At 35.1% G+C, this 17,014-nt stretch overlaps 1 protein-coding gene across 1 annotated transcript in view; it reads right to left on the reverse strand.

Annotated features, from left to right (window-relative positions):
* Ddx60 (DExD/H-box helicase 60) overlaps positions 1–16,706 on the reverse strand; it is a 61,355-nt gene extending 44,649 nt beyond the window's left edge. The window contains 14 exon segments of the mRNA XM_048330416.1: positions 362–522; positions 1,700–1,815; positions 2,368–2,473; positions 4,452–4,607; positions 5,479–5,620; positions 7,009–7,161; positions 8,630–8,794; positions 11,059–11,175; positions 12,476–12,610; positions 12,612–12,818; positions 14,222–14,411; positions 14,755–14,818; positions 14,969–15,074; positions 16,688–16,706. Of these exon segments, the coding sequence (XP_048186373.1) occupies positions 362–522; positions 1,700–1,815; positions 2,368–2,473; positions 4,452–4,607; positions 5,479–5,620; positions 7,009–7,161; positions 8,630–8,794; positions 11,059–11,175; positions 12,476–12,610; positions 12,612–12,818; positions 14,222–14,411; positions 14,755–14,818; positions 14,969–14,972 (1,716 nt within the window). The 5' untranslated portion in view covers positions 14,973–15,074; positions 16,688–16,706.
* Between the last annotated feature and the right edge of the window lie 308 nt (positions 16,707–17,014).

The following is a 17,014-nucleotide window of genomic DNA, read 5'->3' on the forward strand; positions in this document are numbered from 1 at the left end:
GAAAAAAAATCAGTAAAAGGCAAGCAAAACTATTTTATTTTGTATTTTTTTTGCTAACAACATGAAAATATTTTTACTCTCATTAATAAACAACTATACTTTCAATGTTACTGACATATTTTTAAATCTAAACCTTTAATCAATGCCTTATATTCTTCTCTGAGTAAACACATATGCTTTTATTTGGAGAGAACTACAAATCATATTTTATATTCAAGCTACCCTTTCTTAATAGGTTAATATATGCAATTACTTATATAAAAGGAAACATACTCTCACAGAAAGAAATCAGCAAGAGAATGGACTAATTCCAACTTTAAAATATTGTTAATTTAAAATAATAGACTTTGTAGCACCTTACATGAGTCTTTTTGCTCTTAGGAGCATGAAAATCCTTCTTTGACTTAACAACTTGAGTTACAATGAGTTTTGAAGGGACTGATTCCAATGAGTTCCCATAAAATCTTTGGAAAATATGATACTTCTGCAAGGCTCTAAGGGCATGAGGGTCTCTGAGTTTTTCTGGAAAAAAAAAAAAACCCAGAATTGAATTTTAACAGAGCCATACATTTTCGCAGTATTCTTACTGATTTTTCACATCATGCCACAAACACATGCACTTCTTTTTCTAAGTATAGAACAGCAATTTAATCTAATTAATTTGGCTAAATACGAATTCTTAAATCAGGCTATGTCTTGTCTGTAAAATAATTCCTTAAAATAAAGCACTTTATGATGGTCTACTTCCCAAAACAAAATGGCTGGTGGTACCAGAAAAAAAGAAAAAAGCAAAGAAAAAAAGGTTCTGGACACTTCCTCTTTCATCTATCTGTGAATCAGGCTAAGAAGAAGGAAGTGGGTGAAGAAATAAAAAGAAAGCCATTTAAAATACCATGTTCCTTGCACCACTGAATAGAAAAATCTTTGTTCTAGACCAATACCATGGAGTCAGGAGCATCCTCTCAATACACTATACATATATATGTACATATATATGTATATATGATTGTAAGAAATATATAACCCATTTGATGTAAACAACTGTACAACTCATGGGGGAGGGAGAAGGAAAGGGGGAAGGGGGAGGTGGGGGAAAATGAGGGAGGAGGTAACAAGTTGGATAAGAAATGTACTTGGGCTGGGGATATAGCCTAGTGGCAAGAGTGCCTGCCTCGGATACACGAGGCCCTAGGTTCGATTCCCCAGCACCACATATACAGAAAAACGGCCAGAAGCGGCGCTGTGGCTCAAGTGGCAGAGTGCTAGCCTTGAGCAAAAAGAAGCCAGGGACAGTGCTCAGGCCCTGAGTCCAAGGCCCAGGACTGGCCAAAAAAAAAAAAAAAAAAGAAAAAGAAATGTTCTCACTACCTTACATATGAAACTGTAACCCCTCTGTACTTCACTTTCACAATAAAAGAAATACAGCGATTTCTTAAAGTTCAAACCATGTTTCCTTAAAACATGATCTAGCTATTGCAACAAATGCCATAGTTTGGAATTGTTAAAAACATCTACAAACCTACACCTAGATGACAGTATGCCAAGTGGGAATTTTCATTAACACCCTTCCTGATGTGCATCTAAATATTTTATTCAGAAGTTTCCTTTGTGGCTCATAATGTGATTACTTTTCATTATATAATAAAGAGCAGAGAATGGAATAGATTTAAATTATTGTCAGCACAATCATACAACTCACCATTAAAATTGGCCTTTGTCCTATCATAATCATCGCTGAGGGGTCGGTGAGAATGCCAATGTACAAGTTCATCAAATTCCTTTTGTTTAACCAGTGATGTAACAATAGGATCATCACTGTGAGATAAAAAGAAATGGACACCAAATTTTAATTGCATGCCTCCAAACATAGCACAGAATAGATTTAATCTTAACAATAATAACTTTGAAAAATCACAGCATCTTTCTCTCTTCATGTGACTTAATGTGGATAGTAGAACCCAAAAACGGATTAGAGATATAAGAAATGAGTCCCACTTCATGTCCCCAACAGTCCCATCAATACCAACAAGTTTTCATTAATTTATTCATTTTTGAAAGCATGTGGATGGGATGGTTTACTCTAAATTAAAATTGTGTCAGTGTTTACACAGAAATGGACAAAGAGCAGTATGAGTTGGGGCCTTGGCTCAAGTGGTAGAGCACCTGCTTAGTAAGTACAAGGCCCTAAATTCAAACCCTACCATGACCTCTCCCTCCCCAAAATATATTATAAACATACATGATATGTCTACTTAATCTGATACAGTTTGATGAACCCCTGATAAATAACTTACCTTTACCTTATATATATATATTGATTGATTGAGGTTTATAAGTATTTATTGCGGTTAATTTTTGCCACCCTACCTCTTTAAGAAAGGCAAATCTTTCAAAAGGTCTCCAACAAATGCATCAATCACCTTAGATGTCATTGGGATAAAACCCAAATTAGGAATCTTCCATTGAGAACTTTCTTTAAAAAACAAAAAGTAAGATCGGAAGTAAAATTTTTACACAGAAATTACTTTTCAGAAACATATATTTAAAATTTCTACATTATTCTTATTTTTGTTGGCCAGTCTCAATCCTTTTCTTAAAGCTCTCTATCAAATTAACACTTTTAGAACACAGCTGAATGTAAAGAAATAGCATTTATACATGGAGGTGAGCAGATAAATGGATGAGTGGAATGATGAGTGATTGGATAAATATATTATGATGAAAGACAGAAAGACAGGAAGGAAGGAAGGAAGGAAGGAAGGAAGGGAAGGGAGGGAGGGAGGGAGGGAGGGAGGGAGGGAGGGAGGGGAGGGAGGAAGGAAGGAAGGAAGGAAGGAAGGAAGGAAGGAAGGGAGGAAGGAAGAAAGGTGATAAATGACAGAGAGACAGACAATAGACAAGCATGAGCAACCACATCTAGCTCTGTGAACAATAGTTTACCTCTATTTCTATTTCTATTCTATTTCTATTTCTATTTCTAGTCTGCAAATTCTCCCATTTGCAATATCCAATCTGCTTTCTAACCCATTCTACAAGTTTGATTATCATAAAAAGTGAATATTTGAGTCTTTTGTTGCATTTTCATGTTACAAATTTCATATTTAACTTCTTACATATTCTTAAATATACATGTAATAATTGCAGTCATTATAAATTCTGAAGGACTCACGAGTGTTAATGTGCTCTTGGCAAGAAATTTCCTTACCATTTTTATAAATTTGTATTTGCATCCATATTTGACAAAGAACCTCACAAGAACTTGCCAGATCTGTTTGGTCACTAACATTTTCTGGCTTAGAGTTTTTTCAATACTCTTAGTAGTTTAAATTTAAACCCTACATTCCCAGGGCAATTTATTTTGCTATAGCTCAGTGAAATTGGTTTTTGAAACTTCCTTTGCAGCACAGTAATGTGAGAGTTGCTTGGTCTCCAGTGCTGGCCATCTACTTAGAAAATTCCACCACTCTAACTCTTCTTCCTTTTACCCTGCACAACCATTATCAGCTTATGACCTCAGGCCTGGACAAGAGATGTCCTTAATGTCCCAGTCACATACCAACAGTGCAAACTTTTCCCCCCACCTAAACAGCTCTCTCGATACTTTCCCACTGATTAGCCATGAACGTTCCAAGTCTGCAACCCCTCCCCAGGGTTTTCTTTCCAAAAAAGAACCTGTGCTGACATCTCCTCTGTCTCTCCATGCCTTTGTCAGTCTAAAAGGTATGTCTGGGAAGAGCTAGCCTTTGAGGTTTGCTTTTAACACATCCGGCTTTGTGTAGAAGTGTCAATTTGATACTAACTGCTCTTGGTGTTGTCTATATTTTTTGGAACCAGAGAAAATACAAGTGTTGGGGTCACAGAGAGCATTGACTTCTAAAAAGGTTATTTGATCTCTCTTTATTTTTTAGACTCTGAAATTCCTCTTCTGGTGTTTGTTTTGTTATTTTGTTGTGAGAGAAAGTCTCACTGTGTGTTTCCCAGATGAATCTCTAAATTGGCTCAAGTGATTTCCCAATCTCCCAAGTGCTGAGATCAAAGGCTCCCAACACCTTGGAACATTTCCTCATTCTATTTTGAGCTTAGCCATAATTATGTAAAATTATATTGAACATCTATTCTCTAGCATGTCAAGAAGTGTCTCAGTTGATCAAACCTAAGAAAGTTTTCTATTGATTTAGAGCACCATGTTACTGGTAATGGAATTCACGTCTATCTATAGATTGTTTTTAAATTGGCAATAACATTAATTACAAGCAAAACATATATTTTCAAAATTACAGTAATAGCTTGCCCAAGAATATGATAATTATTAAAATTAAATCATTAAAGTATTAAAACTATTAAACTAATCAAATTTATTTAACTTAACTTATTGAAAGTAAAGGTACTAGAAAAGTAACTATACTCACAGAATTGAATGTAAACATATTTTTCAAAGGAATAATGCTTACCTTTGATTGGTGACCGTTTCGTTTTAAGAAAATGAAGTTTTGATGTTCTCAAAGGAAATGGTTTACCCACATTAAACGTTCCTACCAACTTTGACACAGTATCCCAAAGATATTCATAATCTTTCTTAATGGTTTTTCCAAGATCTAAATGTAGACCTAAATAATGGTGACCAACACTAAGTATTAAAACATGTTCACCCATACACAGGCTAAACTCAGAGTCTCAAAATACCAATTGGAAAGTGAAAATTTTAATGCATTACACACTGGACCTAAATGAAAATAATCGCTAGTTTTGACTATATGGGAACAAATTTAAAGTTAATCTTTTATTTATTTATTTATTTATTTATTTGGCCAGTCCTGGGCCTTGGACTCAGGGCCTGAGCACTGTCCCTGGCTTCTTCCCGCTCAAGGCTAGCACTCTGCCACTTGAGCCACAGCGCCGCTTCTGGCCGTTTTCTGTATATGTGGTGCTGGGGAATCGAACCTAGGGCCTCGTGTATCCGAGGCAGGCACTCTTGCCACTAGGCTATATCCCCAGCCCAAAGTTAATCTTGATTATCAGATTGGTAACTAAGTAGTAATATTATAACTATCTTAGCCAATACAATATCTATTGATACTGGATATTTATTATTTCAAATAATAAATATGTCATGCCATGGATAAGCTGGATAAGATCCAGCTGAAAAAGTTGAGTTTTGAGAAATAAAAATTAAGAAGGATCATAATTTTCCATGTTGCCAATTCACCCCAATAGTCACATCAAATTTAAGAATCAAATTTAGAGATGAGAGAAGTTTCAATAATGCTGTTGCAGTTTTCTGAAAAGTTACCATATTTTTCTTTAACAATTAAGAAGTCTGTTATTCAAAGAAAAAAATTAAAATTACACATATCAAATATTCAAATTAATGGGATCTTTTGGAAAGCAATGAAAATTTCCTAAGTATTACATTTATCCTTGGGTCAAAGCATTATTTATTATTATTATTATTATTATTATTATATAGTAAAGGAATACCTTTAGCATTCTCTTTTTCATAGTAAAAAGCAATATTTTTCAACAAAAGATCATCAGTTAGATCAGAAAGGTAAACTGAATTCAGCTCCCAAAATCGGAAAATGCTTTTATTACTTAGGATGAAATAGTCACACCACTTTTTCTGAAAATTGAAACAAATCCAAGTTATGAACAATTTCATGAATTATAAAGTGACATCATCCCCTCTATAATCTGAAGGAAAAGTAGACAGGCCTGTCTCAATGCTAATTGATATATATGCTCATTCAGGTTGGCTAGTGAGCTTGAAAGATTAAAGCGTAAGATAAAATGAAAACTGACTTAAAAGTTATCTACCCATTCTCTTATAGAACCTGTAGCATCTCATACTTAGTCTGCCCCCACCTTCACCTTCCTCACCCACCCCACCCCCATTCTTTCTGCTCCTGCTACAGATCTCAAGTCCTTGGACATGCTATTCCCAAGAAAACTACACATATTATGTCCTCTCCCAGAATCTAATTTCCGTTCCTAGTATATACTACTAATGCCTACTCAACCTTTAGGTCTTGGGTTCCCTTCATTTCTTCATAAAAGAAGCTAGGCTTGGCACTTGGGTTGGATCTTTTCATTGTCAAGATTCTAAAGCATCCTGAAGTTATTCTTTCATAGTAATGATTAAAATTCATTATCTGTTTTCTCTGTAACATGTAGCTCCATGAAGAAATTATGGTGGGGTGGGTAAGTATACTTCTTCTCATTCCATTCCCAGATTAGTAAAATGCATATGAATGGGAAGACATTTATGGTCTGGATTCCTAACTGATTGAGTATAAAATTCTTTCATTAAATATTTTGACAATATGTATCAAGATCAGAAAAAAAAGAAAAAAGTTTATGTCAACTAGTCTACCGATCCTACTTCTAGGAATCAAGTCAGTGTTAATAACCACAAAATAAAGAGAAAAACTTACACACACACACACACACACACACACGTATAATGACTATCAAAATCTTTTTAATAGTGTATCATAGAGAATAGGTAAATAAACTATGGTATATACATTGTAAGACAACTACTAATATATGATTATAACCAATGTTGTAAAAGAAAATAGCAGTAAGACCCTGGTGGCTCATGTCTGTAATCCTAGTTAATCTGGAAGCTGAGACCTGAGGATCCAAGTTTGAAGCCAGCCCAGGTAGGAAAGTCCATGAGACTCTTATCTCCAATTATGACCCAAAAAAGCTAGAAGTGGAGCTGTGACTCAAGTAGTAAAGAGCGAGCCATGGAGGCGAGGAGGAGTTCAAGATCAGTGCCCAGACCTTGAATTCAAGCTCCCAAACCAGTACCAAAAAAAAAGAGAGAGAGAGTCATTTTCTTTAAGTTGTATAGCTTTCATGCTACATAAATTCAAGTGATTGATTTATGTATTAAATCTTTAAAAATTCCAAGAAGCTAACACTGTTCCCCATTTAAGGTTACTGTGGTTTTATATATCAGATAATTGAAAGACAAAAATATAATCCAATCAAGAGTATACTTACCATTTTAAAGAGAATCTGAATGTCCTTAATCCAAGGAGCTGTGATGAATCTAGAACGAGCTCTTTGAGAAAGAGGTGAGTGGCGTAGAATAGCCATAGTGAGGCAATGAAGTTTGCAAAAATCTTTTATCTCCTCCAGGCCTAAACAGGAGCCCTAAACAAAATGAAGAAGGTAAGATAGAGAACAGGAAACTGTGAAATCATATAAGCAACAAACAGAAGCACAGATATGGACAGCTGAACTTTGCTGGATAGGAATTGCCATTTTTATATTGTTTCATTGTACCTGCTTATAGCACTGCTTTTTCATCCATGACCTAGCTTGTATTTGCCTGATAGAGATAGGGGAAAAGGAAGTTTCCAAACTTAACAGTAGGAACCTAAGACTTTGTTCAGGATATTCAAAGTTTGCGCGAGCTCATGAAGCAGCTAATGAGATAAAGACTCCAGGATTCTGCATGGTGGAGCCATGGGCTAATTGCTCTCTTCTGATCAAGAAAGAATGCTGTAACAGTGATACTGCAAATCACCAGAAAAAAAAGACACCAGGATGGCAATGTATCTGTGTGCAGGACAAATGGAAAGAAATGGACATCACATGGTAGGGTGAGGATGCCAGCACTATCTGCAAGTACTTACAGGCTTACGAAGAAAGCAGAAGTAAGATAGTATCCAGGAACCTTCCAGGAGCTTAGTCATCTCATGATTGGTAGAAAGCACCACAGAGATAGATTTGCCTTCATGGCATTTTTGTGAGAATTATTTTAAGTAGCATGCTTACCACACCTCAACATGTAGACAGGTTTCACTAACACATATACATTCACACACACACACACACACACTCCAGAAACTAGTGCAAATAAAATACAAACATTGTTAAGTGAGAGCTAATACTCTCCATCTGTTTCTGACATTGTGGAAGAAAGAGCTAAGATTTCATTAAGAATCCTCAGTAACTCAGGTGCATACAAAACACTATGCGGATGTGTGTGTTTGTGTGTGTACATATATGCAAAGATGAATGTTTACTTGAATCCAGATTGGTCAAAAGATTCCTGACCCTGTTAGCCATAAGGAAGGTGAGGAACCATAATCACTCTCTTCAGCTAGGAAAACAACAGAAGAAACACAACAGGAACGGTTCTTAAAAGGACAAAGTGGTATTGTTTAATTTGCACCCAGTAGTTTTACATTCCATCCACATTGCTCAATCACACCTTTGGTTTGAATGCTACCCCAAATATCTCAAACCCAGTATTCCCACATGTAAAATAGGAATAATAATGCCTGTCTAGGACCCCCGCTGGGAGCTCCAATGGCCTAATAGCTTTAAAAAAAAAATAACAGCATAGCACAATTCCCACCAAGGACTAGGAGGAGACAGAGCTATGGAGAATCATACAGAAGAAAAGCCTATAAGACTCTTAACTGCAAAGTAACCAGTAAATTAAAAAAAAAAAATCAAACTAGTTCAAACAGTAGAGCAGCAGATAAGCAAGTAAGCCAAGCAATCACGAGGCCCAATAGTATAAAATAGGACTTGAAGCCCCAATAGTACAAAAACAACATGGTTAAAAGTAGAGAGCTGGTGTTTCTCAGTAAAGTTGTAAGGAACCTACCTGTTGCTTGTTGGTTTTTATAGAAGTGCCCTTCTTTTGCTTTTTCGTAGGTAAAAAGTCATAGTTTATTTGCAAAAGCAGTGAACATGAAGTAATACAAAGCATACATTGAACATCAGATCCATCTGGCCAGATTTTCTTAAGAAGTGATATAAACGCAGATGCCTGTCACAGATAAGTATAACATTGTATGATATTTAGAAAAATTGTATGATATTTATTCATAAGTGACCTTACTAGAAAAAATGCAGAAAAAGAGATATACAACTACATAGAACTATCATTATTTCTAATAAAATATCGTAAACAAAAATATTTAATGAAAATATTATTTCAATGAAACCATTAAAAATATGAAAAATGTAAAGAACTCCCTTAAGCCAATAAGAAAATGTATGTCTTTAGTAAAACTTTCATCTTCTAATAGACTAAAGCTATTATTAAAATAGAACATGATTAACCTCTATTAATAAAAGCAATAAACATATCTTTTACATTCAAATAAGTAAAGTACTTTTACATAATAACAGACAGATTGAAAATCCTTTAGCTCAAATTTAAGGTGATCCTTTATCTTACAACTTGCTAATAAGAATAAAATTAACAGGAAGATATTGGACAATTCATATATTGCTGGTACTTTTGGACTGGCTATTAAATTTCCAGGAAAATCTCCCCTACATCTAGGATTTGGGATGCATATGAGATGTTGATTACAGAGCTGTTTGTAAATGTCAGTGCTAAGAGGATGGTCTTTTTTTTTTTTAATGAACCTACATCAAAAAAAGAAGAGAGATCTCCAATAAATAATCTAATGATACACCTAAATCACCTAGAAAAAAACAAAGAACAAATACCAATTAAATTCAGATAACCATTAGAGATATATCAGGAAGTTATATTTTAATAAACTAGGAAATCTAGGGGAAAAGGATAATTCCTAGATATATATATGAGCTATCAATATTGAACCACAAAGATATAAGCAGTAAGATTAAAGCAGTAGGGGGGTATGAGGGACAAGGTAACAAAGAGTACAAGAAATGTATCCAATGCCTAACGTATGAAACTGTAACCTCTCTGTACATCACTTTTATAATAAAAAAAGAAAAAAAAAGATTAAAGCAGTAATGAAAATAAGCAGTAAGGGGCTGGGGATATGGCCTAGTGGCAAGAGTGCCTGCCTCATATACATGAGGCCCTGTGTTCAATTCCCCAGCACCACATATACAGAAAATGGCCAGAAGTGGCGCTGTGGCTCAAGTGGCAGAGTGCTAGCCTTGAGCAAAAAGAAGCCAGGGACAGTGCTCAGGCCCTGAGTCCAAGGCCCAGGACTGGCAAAAAAAAAAAAGAAAGAAAATAAGCAGTAAGATTAAAGCAGTAATGAAAAACTCAAGAATGTATGCATTTATTGCTGTATTCTATCCGACCTATAAATAACTAACACCAATATTCATCAAATTATTCATAAAATGGAATTCAAGATCCTTTCAATATAAAAGCTCTTCGAAATTCAGGAATAAGACAAGGGTGTCCATTTTCCCCACTTTTATTCAAAACAATACTGGAATTCCTAACCAGAGAAATAAAGCCAGAAAAAGAAATAAAAAGGATTCAAGCAGGAAAGAAAAAAGTCAAATTATCCCTATTTACAGATGGAAATTTCCTGTACTTAAAAGATCTTAAAGATTCTAGAAAGAAAGAGAGAGAAAGAAAGGAGGAAGAAAGAAAGGAAGGAAGGAAATAAATCCCTCTTGGATTTAATAAACATCTTTCATCAATGTAGCAAGGTGTAAAATGAGTGTACATAATCAGCCACTTTTCTATACCAACAATTAAGTGGATGGGAATAAAATCAGGAAAATAATTCTGTTCACAACCACTTCAATAAGAATAAAACATCTTAGGAATAAGCTACGAAGGTAAAGAAAATCTTAACAATGAAAAATCATCAAACCTTAAGAAGTTGAAGAAGATACCAGAAAGTGGAAAGACTTCTTATGTTCATTGACTGGCAGAATTAATACTGTGAAAATTGCTATGTTAACTAAAGCAATCTACATTCAGATCCTATTCAATCTGACCAATACTCTCCAATAACAAGCTCTAGACTGAGAACCAGTATACAATGAAGACTAGAGAGACAAAACAACTAAATGGACATGTTTTCCTGGATACTGATATTTGTAATCCTTAGTTAAAAAAAAAAATACAACAGTGAAAAACTAAGTAAAATACGCCTAAGCTCTTGGGATTAATTGAAGCTATCCTGTCAATGCAATTTCTTGATGTTCACAATTGCACCATAGCTGCAAAGCTGCAAGTTAATACCAGAGGAAGCTTTGTGAGTAGTTATGGAAACTCTTCACCATTTCTGAAACGTTTCTATAATTAAAATAGCCAACCCTATTTTTTTTTAATTTCATTACCTTTTCCACCAAAGTATCCCATTTTAAGTCTCTAAAGAGAGGTGCTAATGTTGAGATTCTATTCTGTTCCGATTGTTGAAACAGGGATTTGTAAACCGTCTTAATCTGCATTTTGTTCTGTAAAGCAAAGACAAGTGCATTGTCAAAAAGAAAATGTCTAAGTATTATCCACCTTAAAAAAATCAAATACTTCAGGCATAATTATATTACAATATAGCTCTAAGTGAAACCCCAGGCTACACTAACTTAAATAAGCTATTTTTGGGTGTGTGTGTGTGTGTGTGTGTGTGTGTGTGTGTGTGTGTGTATGTGTGTGTATGTGTGTACTAGTCTTGGGGCTTGAGCTCAAGGTCTTATGTTCTTTCTTAGTGTTCACGCTCAAGTCTCTAACACATGGGACATATCTCCACTTTTGGATTTTTGCTGCTAATTGGAGATAAAAACCCTCTCACATTTGTCTGCCCAACCTGGCTTTGAACCACAGTCCTCAGATCTCAGCCTTTTAGTAACTAGGATTACACTTGTGTGCCACTATTGTCAAATGTATATTTCTAAACATAGGAGGAATGTGACACAATTCTTAAAAATTAGCAGATATTTGTTGGCTCAAAAATTCTTTTGATGAAATATAAAGTGATTTTCATATATATAATTCACTATGAATAAGGATGAATAAAGCAGAAACTGGATTTATTTTGAAAGTCACTGTGCATTTTTTCTCTGAAAATTTCAATTGAGTTGCTAAATCTACCTGGTTGTCAATTAGTTATCAAATATAGCAAAGTAATTAGAGAATGGCATCAGAATTCTAAAATCTTAGAAATATCTATTAATGAGCCTATCTCAGTTCTTTTCCTTCTTCATTAACCTACTCTTGAACATTCTCAATAAAGGTGACTATATTAACTGCCATTTCACTAATTTAATGCATTTTGGCCTTCAGTCAACATACCACACAGTAGCTAAGGACAAACAGATAAGAATCCACTGTGTCTTTTGAAATCCTTATTCAGCTATTCCTTTGTTGTTTGTAATAAATAGATTATGTGTATAAATATCTATTTCTGCATCTGTAAAATGCAGAAGATACTAACACTTGCCTTAAGGAATTTTTGTAAAAATTAAATAAAAACCATTCACAGGTACCAAACATGACAGTATAACAAGAAATACCCATAATGTACTGTTTATATCATCACTATTAATTTATTAGTATTATTAATAATTTTTTCTTTATCTCTCTATTAAACATGATTATTTCTGTATAGGAACCACAAAAGGAGTAGATTCATGAAATTTAGAAATCTTTGTAAAAGAACATTATCTTTTATGGGTGATAGGTAGGTAGGTAGGTAGGTAGGTAGGTAGGTAGACAGACAAGCATATAAATATATAGACAGACAGACAGAAGAGTTACCGTCTTGAAAAACTTCCCATCAGCACTCAAGCTTGGCATAAAGTAAGCATAAACTCGAAGGATGTTAGATGCTTGTCCTGAAAAGAGCACAATATTGACTCTCCTTGCCCAAGAGTGAAGGATTAAAAAGTTGAAAAAGCTGTGTTTGCAACGGGCTCAGGCCTTCATCTGCAACTATCAGGAAATACGGGCAACTCTCTTCCAAGCAAGTTTCCCATTCTCGTGATAAACATCCAGAAAATTCAGTCCAAACATCAATGGTGGTATTATGCTGAAGATGAAGAATTAAAGCGGTCCTCAAAGAAAGAAGTTCTGGGGAGCTATAGTAGGCACACTCAGCATCCTGTGGAAAAGTAGATGGTGACATCCATGACTCAGAAATTACCATCTAGAACTTTGCTCATGTAGCTGGTAAGTACAGCCATTAAAGCATAAGAAGTATAAATATAAAACTCAATCTCATGCTGTCAAATAATTAGGGAATAGCCTCTAAAATATTCCCATATCATAAATGCATGCCACATAACAAAATTTGGGTTTATAAGCATGTGAACCCCATAACTCAGCACTCAATGTTAATCACACTTCCTCTTCCTGCTCTAATCCTTTTCGCCTCCATTCTCATTTCAAAAAGAAAAGGGGCCAAAAAAAAGGTGAAAAGTAAATTGTAGACATAAATTATCTGTAAGGGGATACAGAAATGGATCCTTTTGTTCTAGATTGTACACATTAGATCAGAACACTTTACTCAAACTCTTGGATGCCAGAAATGGTGATACATAACTATAGTCCCTGAGACTTGGGAGACAAAAACAAGAAGATTGAGTTTTGAGACCAGCAAGGCCAAAAGTTACAAGACCCCATATCAAAACCAAACTAGAGATAGAAGAGATAGGACTATGGTACAAGTGGAAGTGCATGCCCTAGGTTCAACCTCAGTGTGGCCAAAATCAAAAACCAAAACCATAACAATATCATAGGTGACCACTCACCAATGTTAAAAAAAGTTAACAGTATTGTGATTTGCAATATGATCAGGAAGAACCACACTAAAACTGTTTTAGGGTTAGGAAGTGTTATTGGTGGTTAAATATAACTATATTTGAAAGTGTCACAAATTTTATTCCTTGTATTCATAATCAGAAAAGGAATGCTACATAGGATGTTGCCTTAAAGGCATTTCCTAAAGGAAAAGAACAAAGCAGAATTGGTGAATATGTGGGCTCAAATATGTTTTATTTTAGATTCAAGAATCTTTGCTAAGTTTTGTTTGATATCTTTCCTAAGTTTCAAGTATTTGTGCTAAGTTTTGATGACAGAAGCAGTTCTCAGAGGTGGAAGACTAGCAACTGGACATTAACTGGGCTATTAGAGAGATTGCTTGTCCACTTTCATGATCCTATGTGTCCTAACAAAAAATACTCTGAATACGCCTGCAGTTCTACCTACTAGGGGAAGTTAGAGACAAAAAAAGGAAGATTTACAGCTTGAGGCCATCCAATTCAAATTAACAAGACTCTATGTCAAAAACAAACTAAAACCACAAAACAGCTAGGTATGGCTCAAGTGGTAGAGCAAGAGATGCCCTGGATTTAAGCCCCAGTATCAGAAGAATAAGAAAAGAAAAGAAACATCTCTTAAGTGTGAGAATTCCTACATACTAAGATTTGGGGATCATTTTTCCTCTTTCTCTCTTTAAATTTGAGTTATAATCTTTATATTACCCAAACTCAGCCATCATGTTACCTTGAAGAAAACTATGGCAAAATGACCTCCTTTGTTAATGAGATCCAAGAGATAGCATTCCACCAGGTAAAAGAAATGGAGGCTCTGGCCCGGCTTCAGTGACTTCTCACATATGCATGTGATCAGTAAGGAGTCTCCATCCATCAGGAAAAACTCAGATTCAACAAAATCATTCAACAAGCTGGAATAGCTGAATAAAACAACAACAAAAAGAAGTTCAATGACTGATATCTGGATTCAATAATTCCCCCCTAAAAGCTATATCACTGTTATTATCTCATTACTATCACGAGTAGCAAATGAATTTGATGTATAACCTATATATATATATATATAACTATATATAATTAATATGCAGCCATGCCTTAGTATATAACTGTGTATAAGCATATATACTGATATAATACACATGGTCAAGCTGAGATAGATATCAATACATGTGCTGAAGTAAAACCAAATAGATACACAGGGAGACAGAAAATAAAACAAATAAACAGAAAATAAAAGTTCTTTATTACAAAAAAAATACTCACTCTGCACTTGGCATTTTATTCAGAATTAACTGTGAAATTTCCTCTAACAGCACCACAGATTGTTCTGAAAAAGAAATAGAGTGGATTGTTTTTTATCAGTCCTTCAAGCTCACCGTTGTTATTTGAAGAATAAGAAGCAGTATTTCAATCATTTTAATTCAATCTGTACAGCTTCTATTTCATAATTCTGTAAATATTTTGTATTGAAAATTACCCATTCTTGCTGCTACCTCTGCCTTCAGCCTGAAGGGTAAGTATTAAATATAGTAATTATCTGTCACTCTGTCTTCTCTAAATGACGGTTCGTAAGAATGATAGACCTGCAAAGAAAAAGGAAAATTCAAGTCATGATTCTGCCCACAAATACACATGAGGCAATGTATTAGGCAACAGACATGTAAGAAGTTTTTTTTTTTCTTATTTGTTGTCAAAGTGATGTACAGAGAGGTTACAGTTTCATACGTTAGGCATTGGATACATTTCTTGTACTGTTTGTTACCTCCTCCCTCATTCCCCCTCCCCCCTCCCCCTTTCCCTCTTCCCCCATGAGTTGTTCAGTTCATTTATACCAAACAGTTTTGCAAGTATTGCTTTTGGAGTCGTTTGTCTTTTTATCCTGTGTCTCTCAATTTTGATATTCCCTTTCACTTTCCTACTTCTAATACCAATATATAAAGTTTCCAATGTACTCAGATAAGTTACAGTGATAGTGCAGGTACAACCACAAGAAGGGGATACAAGAGGATCATCAACAATAGAAGCTACGGTTTCACATGCTGATGGCTCGTGCCTATAATTCTAGCTACTCAGGAGACTAAGATCTCCCGACCATGGTTCGAAGCCCTAGGCAGGAAAGTCTCTGAAACTCTTATCTCCAACTGACCACCAAGCAAACCAGGAGTGGTGCTGTGACTCAGAGTTGTAGAGCACTAGCCTTAAGTGGAAAAGCTCAGGGACAGAGCCCAGGGCCTGAGTTCAAGCCCCATGACCAGCAACTACAACAATAATAAAAGAACAACAACAATAAAAAAGAACTAACAAAGCCAACATAATACCAGTCTCAAAGAGATTAAAATCTACCTAGAAACTATTTATTCATCATAAGAGCATATAAAAATGGAAAATCACAAATGTGACCATGTCAAAGAGATAAAGGGAAGCTCCCATAAAGAAATAGTGTTTGAGATAAAATTTTGAAGCGCTAAACAGAATTAGTTGAGCAAAAGTAGAGAAGTAGCATTCTGAGCAGTGCAAATACAGGAATATTACACAAAAAGGTCCTGTGGCATGAAAGAATGTGAAAGGAATAAAGTCCTAAAAGAAGCCAGTAGACTGGAATTCAGAAGAGTAAACAAGGGATTAGCCATGCCAGAAAGGGGATAAAATCATCTAACAGTACACACAGTCTTTAAGAAGACGGTGCACAATTTTTTTTCATCCTAAAAATAAGAAAATAGCCATTTTTAAGCAGATGGCATTATGATGGCTTTATAGCTTGAAACGATTATTCCAGCTATCGTGTAAAGAACAGATAGAATGGGAGCGATACTCGTGTTAGAATGGGGAAAAAAAGGTATTTGATAATGTTTGGTGGGAATTATAGTTTGATGGGAGGAGCTGAGCTAATAAAGACAAAAAGGTGTGGAACTATATTACATCTTGCAGATTCTGCAGGTAGTTTTACATGGAAAAAGATCACAAGGAGACTCATTGGAGACAAGCGAGAAAGGCCAATGGGATCAGAATATCGGGTGTTATGCCCACATCAGGAGTTCAGGCATTTTCCTAACATTTTTGTCACTCTTTCATGCAATCCACAACCTCACTAATTACAAAGAAGCTGTACTTCTTTCCTTCCCTTCTCTAAACTGTACCAAGCTCAAGTGACGAAAGATGATGCAAAGAGAACTAAGCCAGTAAGAGAAAAATGAACCCTAAATATGTGACAAGAGAAGAAGATCTTCAGAGGATAATATGCAGTTCTACAAGAGCACATAACTGAATCCATGGATTCACAGACAGTCACAGTGCCTTTAGTGTGTCCAGAATTTGTTGTGGAATCACATGAAAAATAATAATAAACACCCAGTTGCTTCATTTAATAAATAGTTCTCTCCAAACAAATTAATATTTTATCCTAATAACAGAGAAGTTGTTTGAAGGAATCATGCACACAAATTGAAAGAAATAATACAACTGTGTGAAATTATTTCTTTTTTCTTCTGTTTGTCTTCTCTATCATTTAGCCCCTGTTGTCACT

This window comes from Perognathus longimembris, chromosome 21, assembly GCF_023159225.1.
Source record: "Perognathus longimembris pacificus isolate PPM17 chromosome 21, ASM2315922v1, whole genome shotgun sequence".
Lineage (NCBI taxonomy): Eukaryota > Metazoa > Chordata > Mammalia > Rodentia > Heteromyidae > Perognathus > Perognathus longimembris.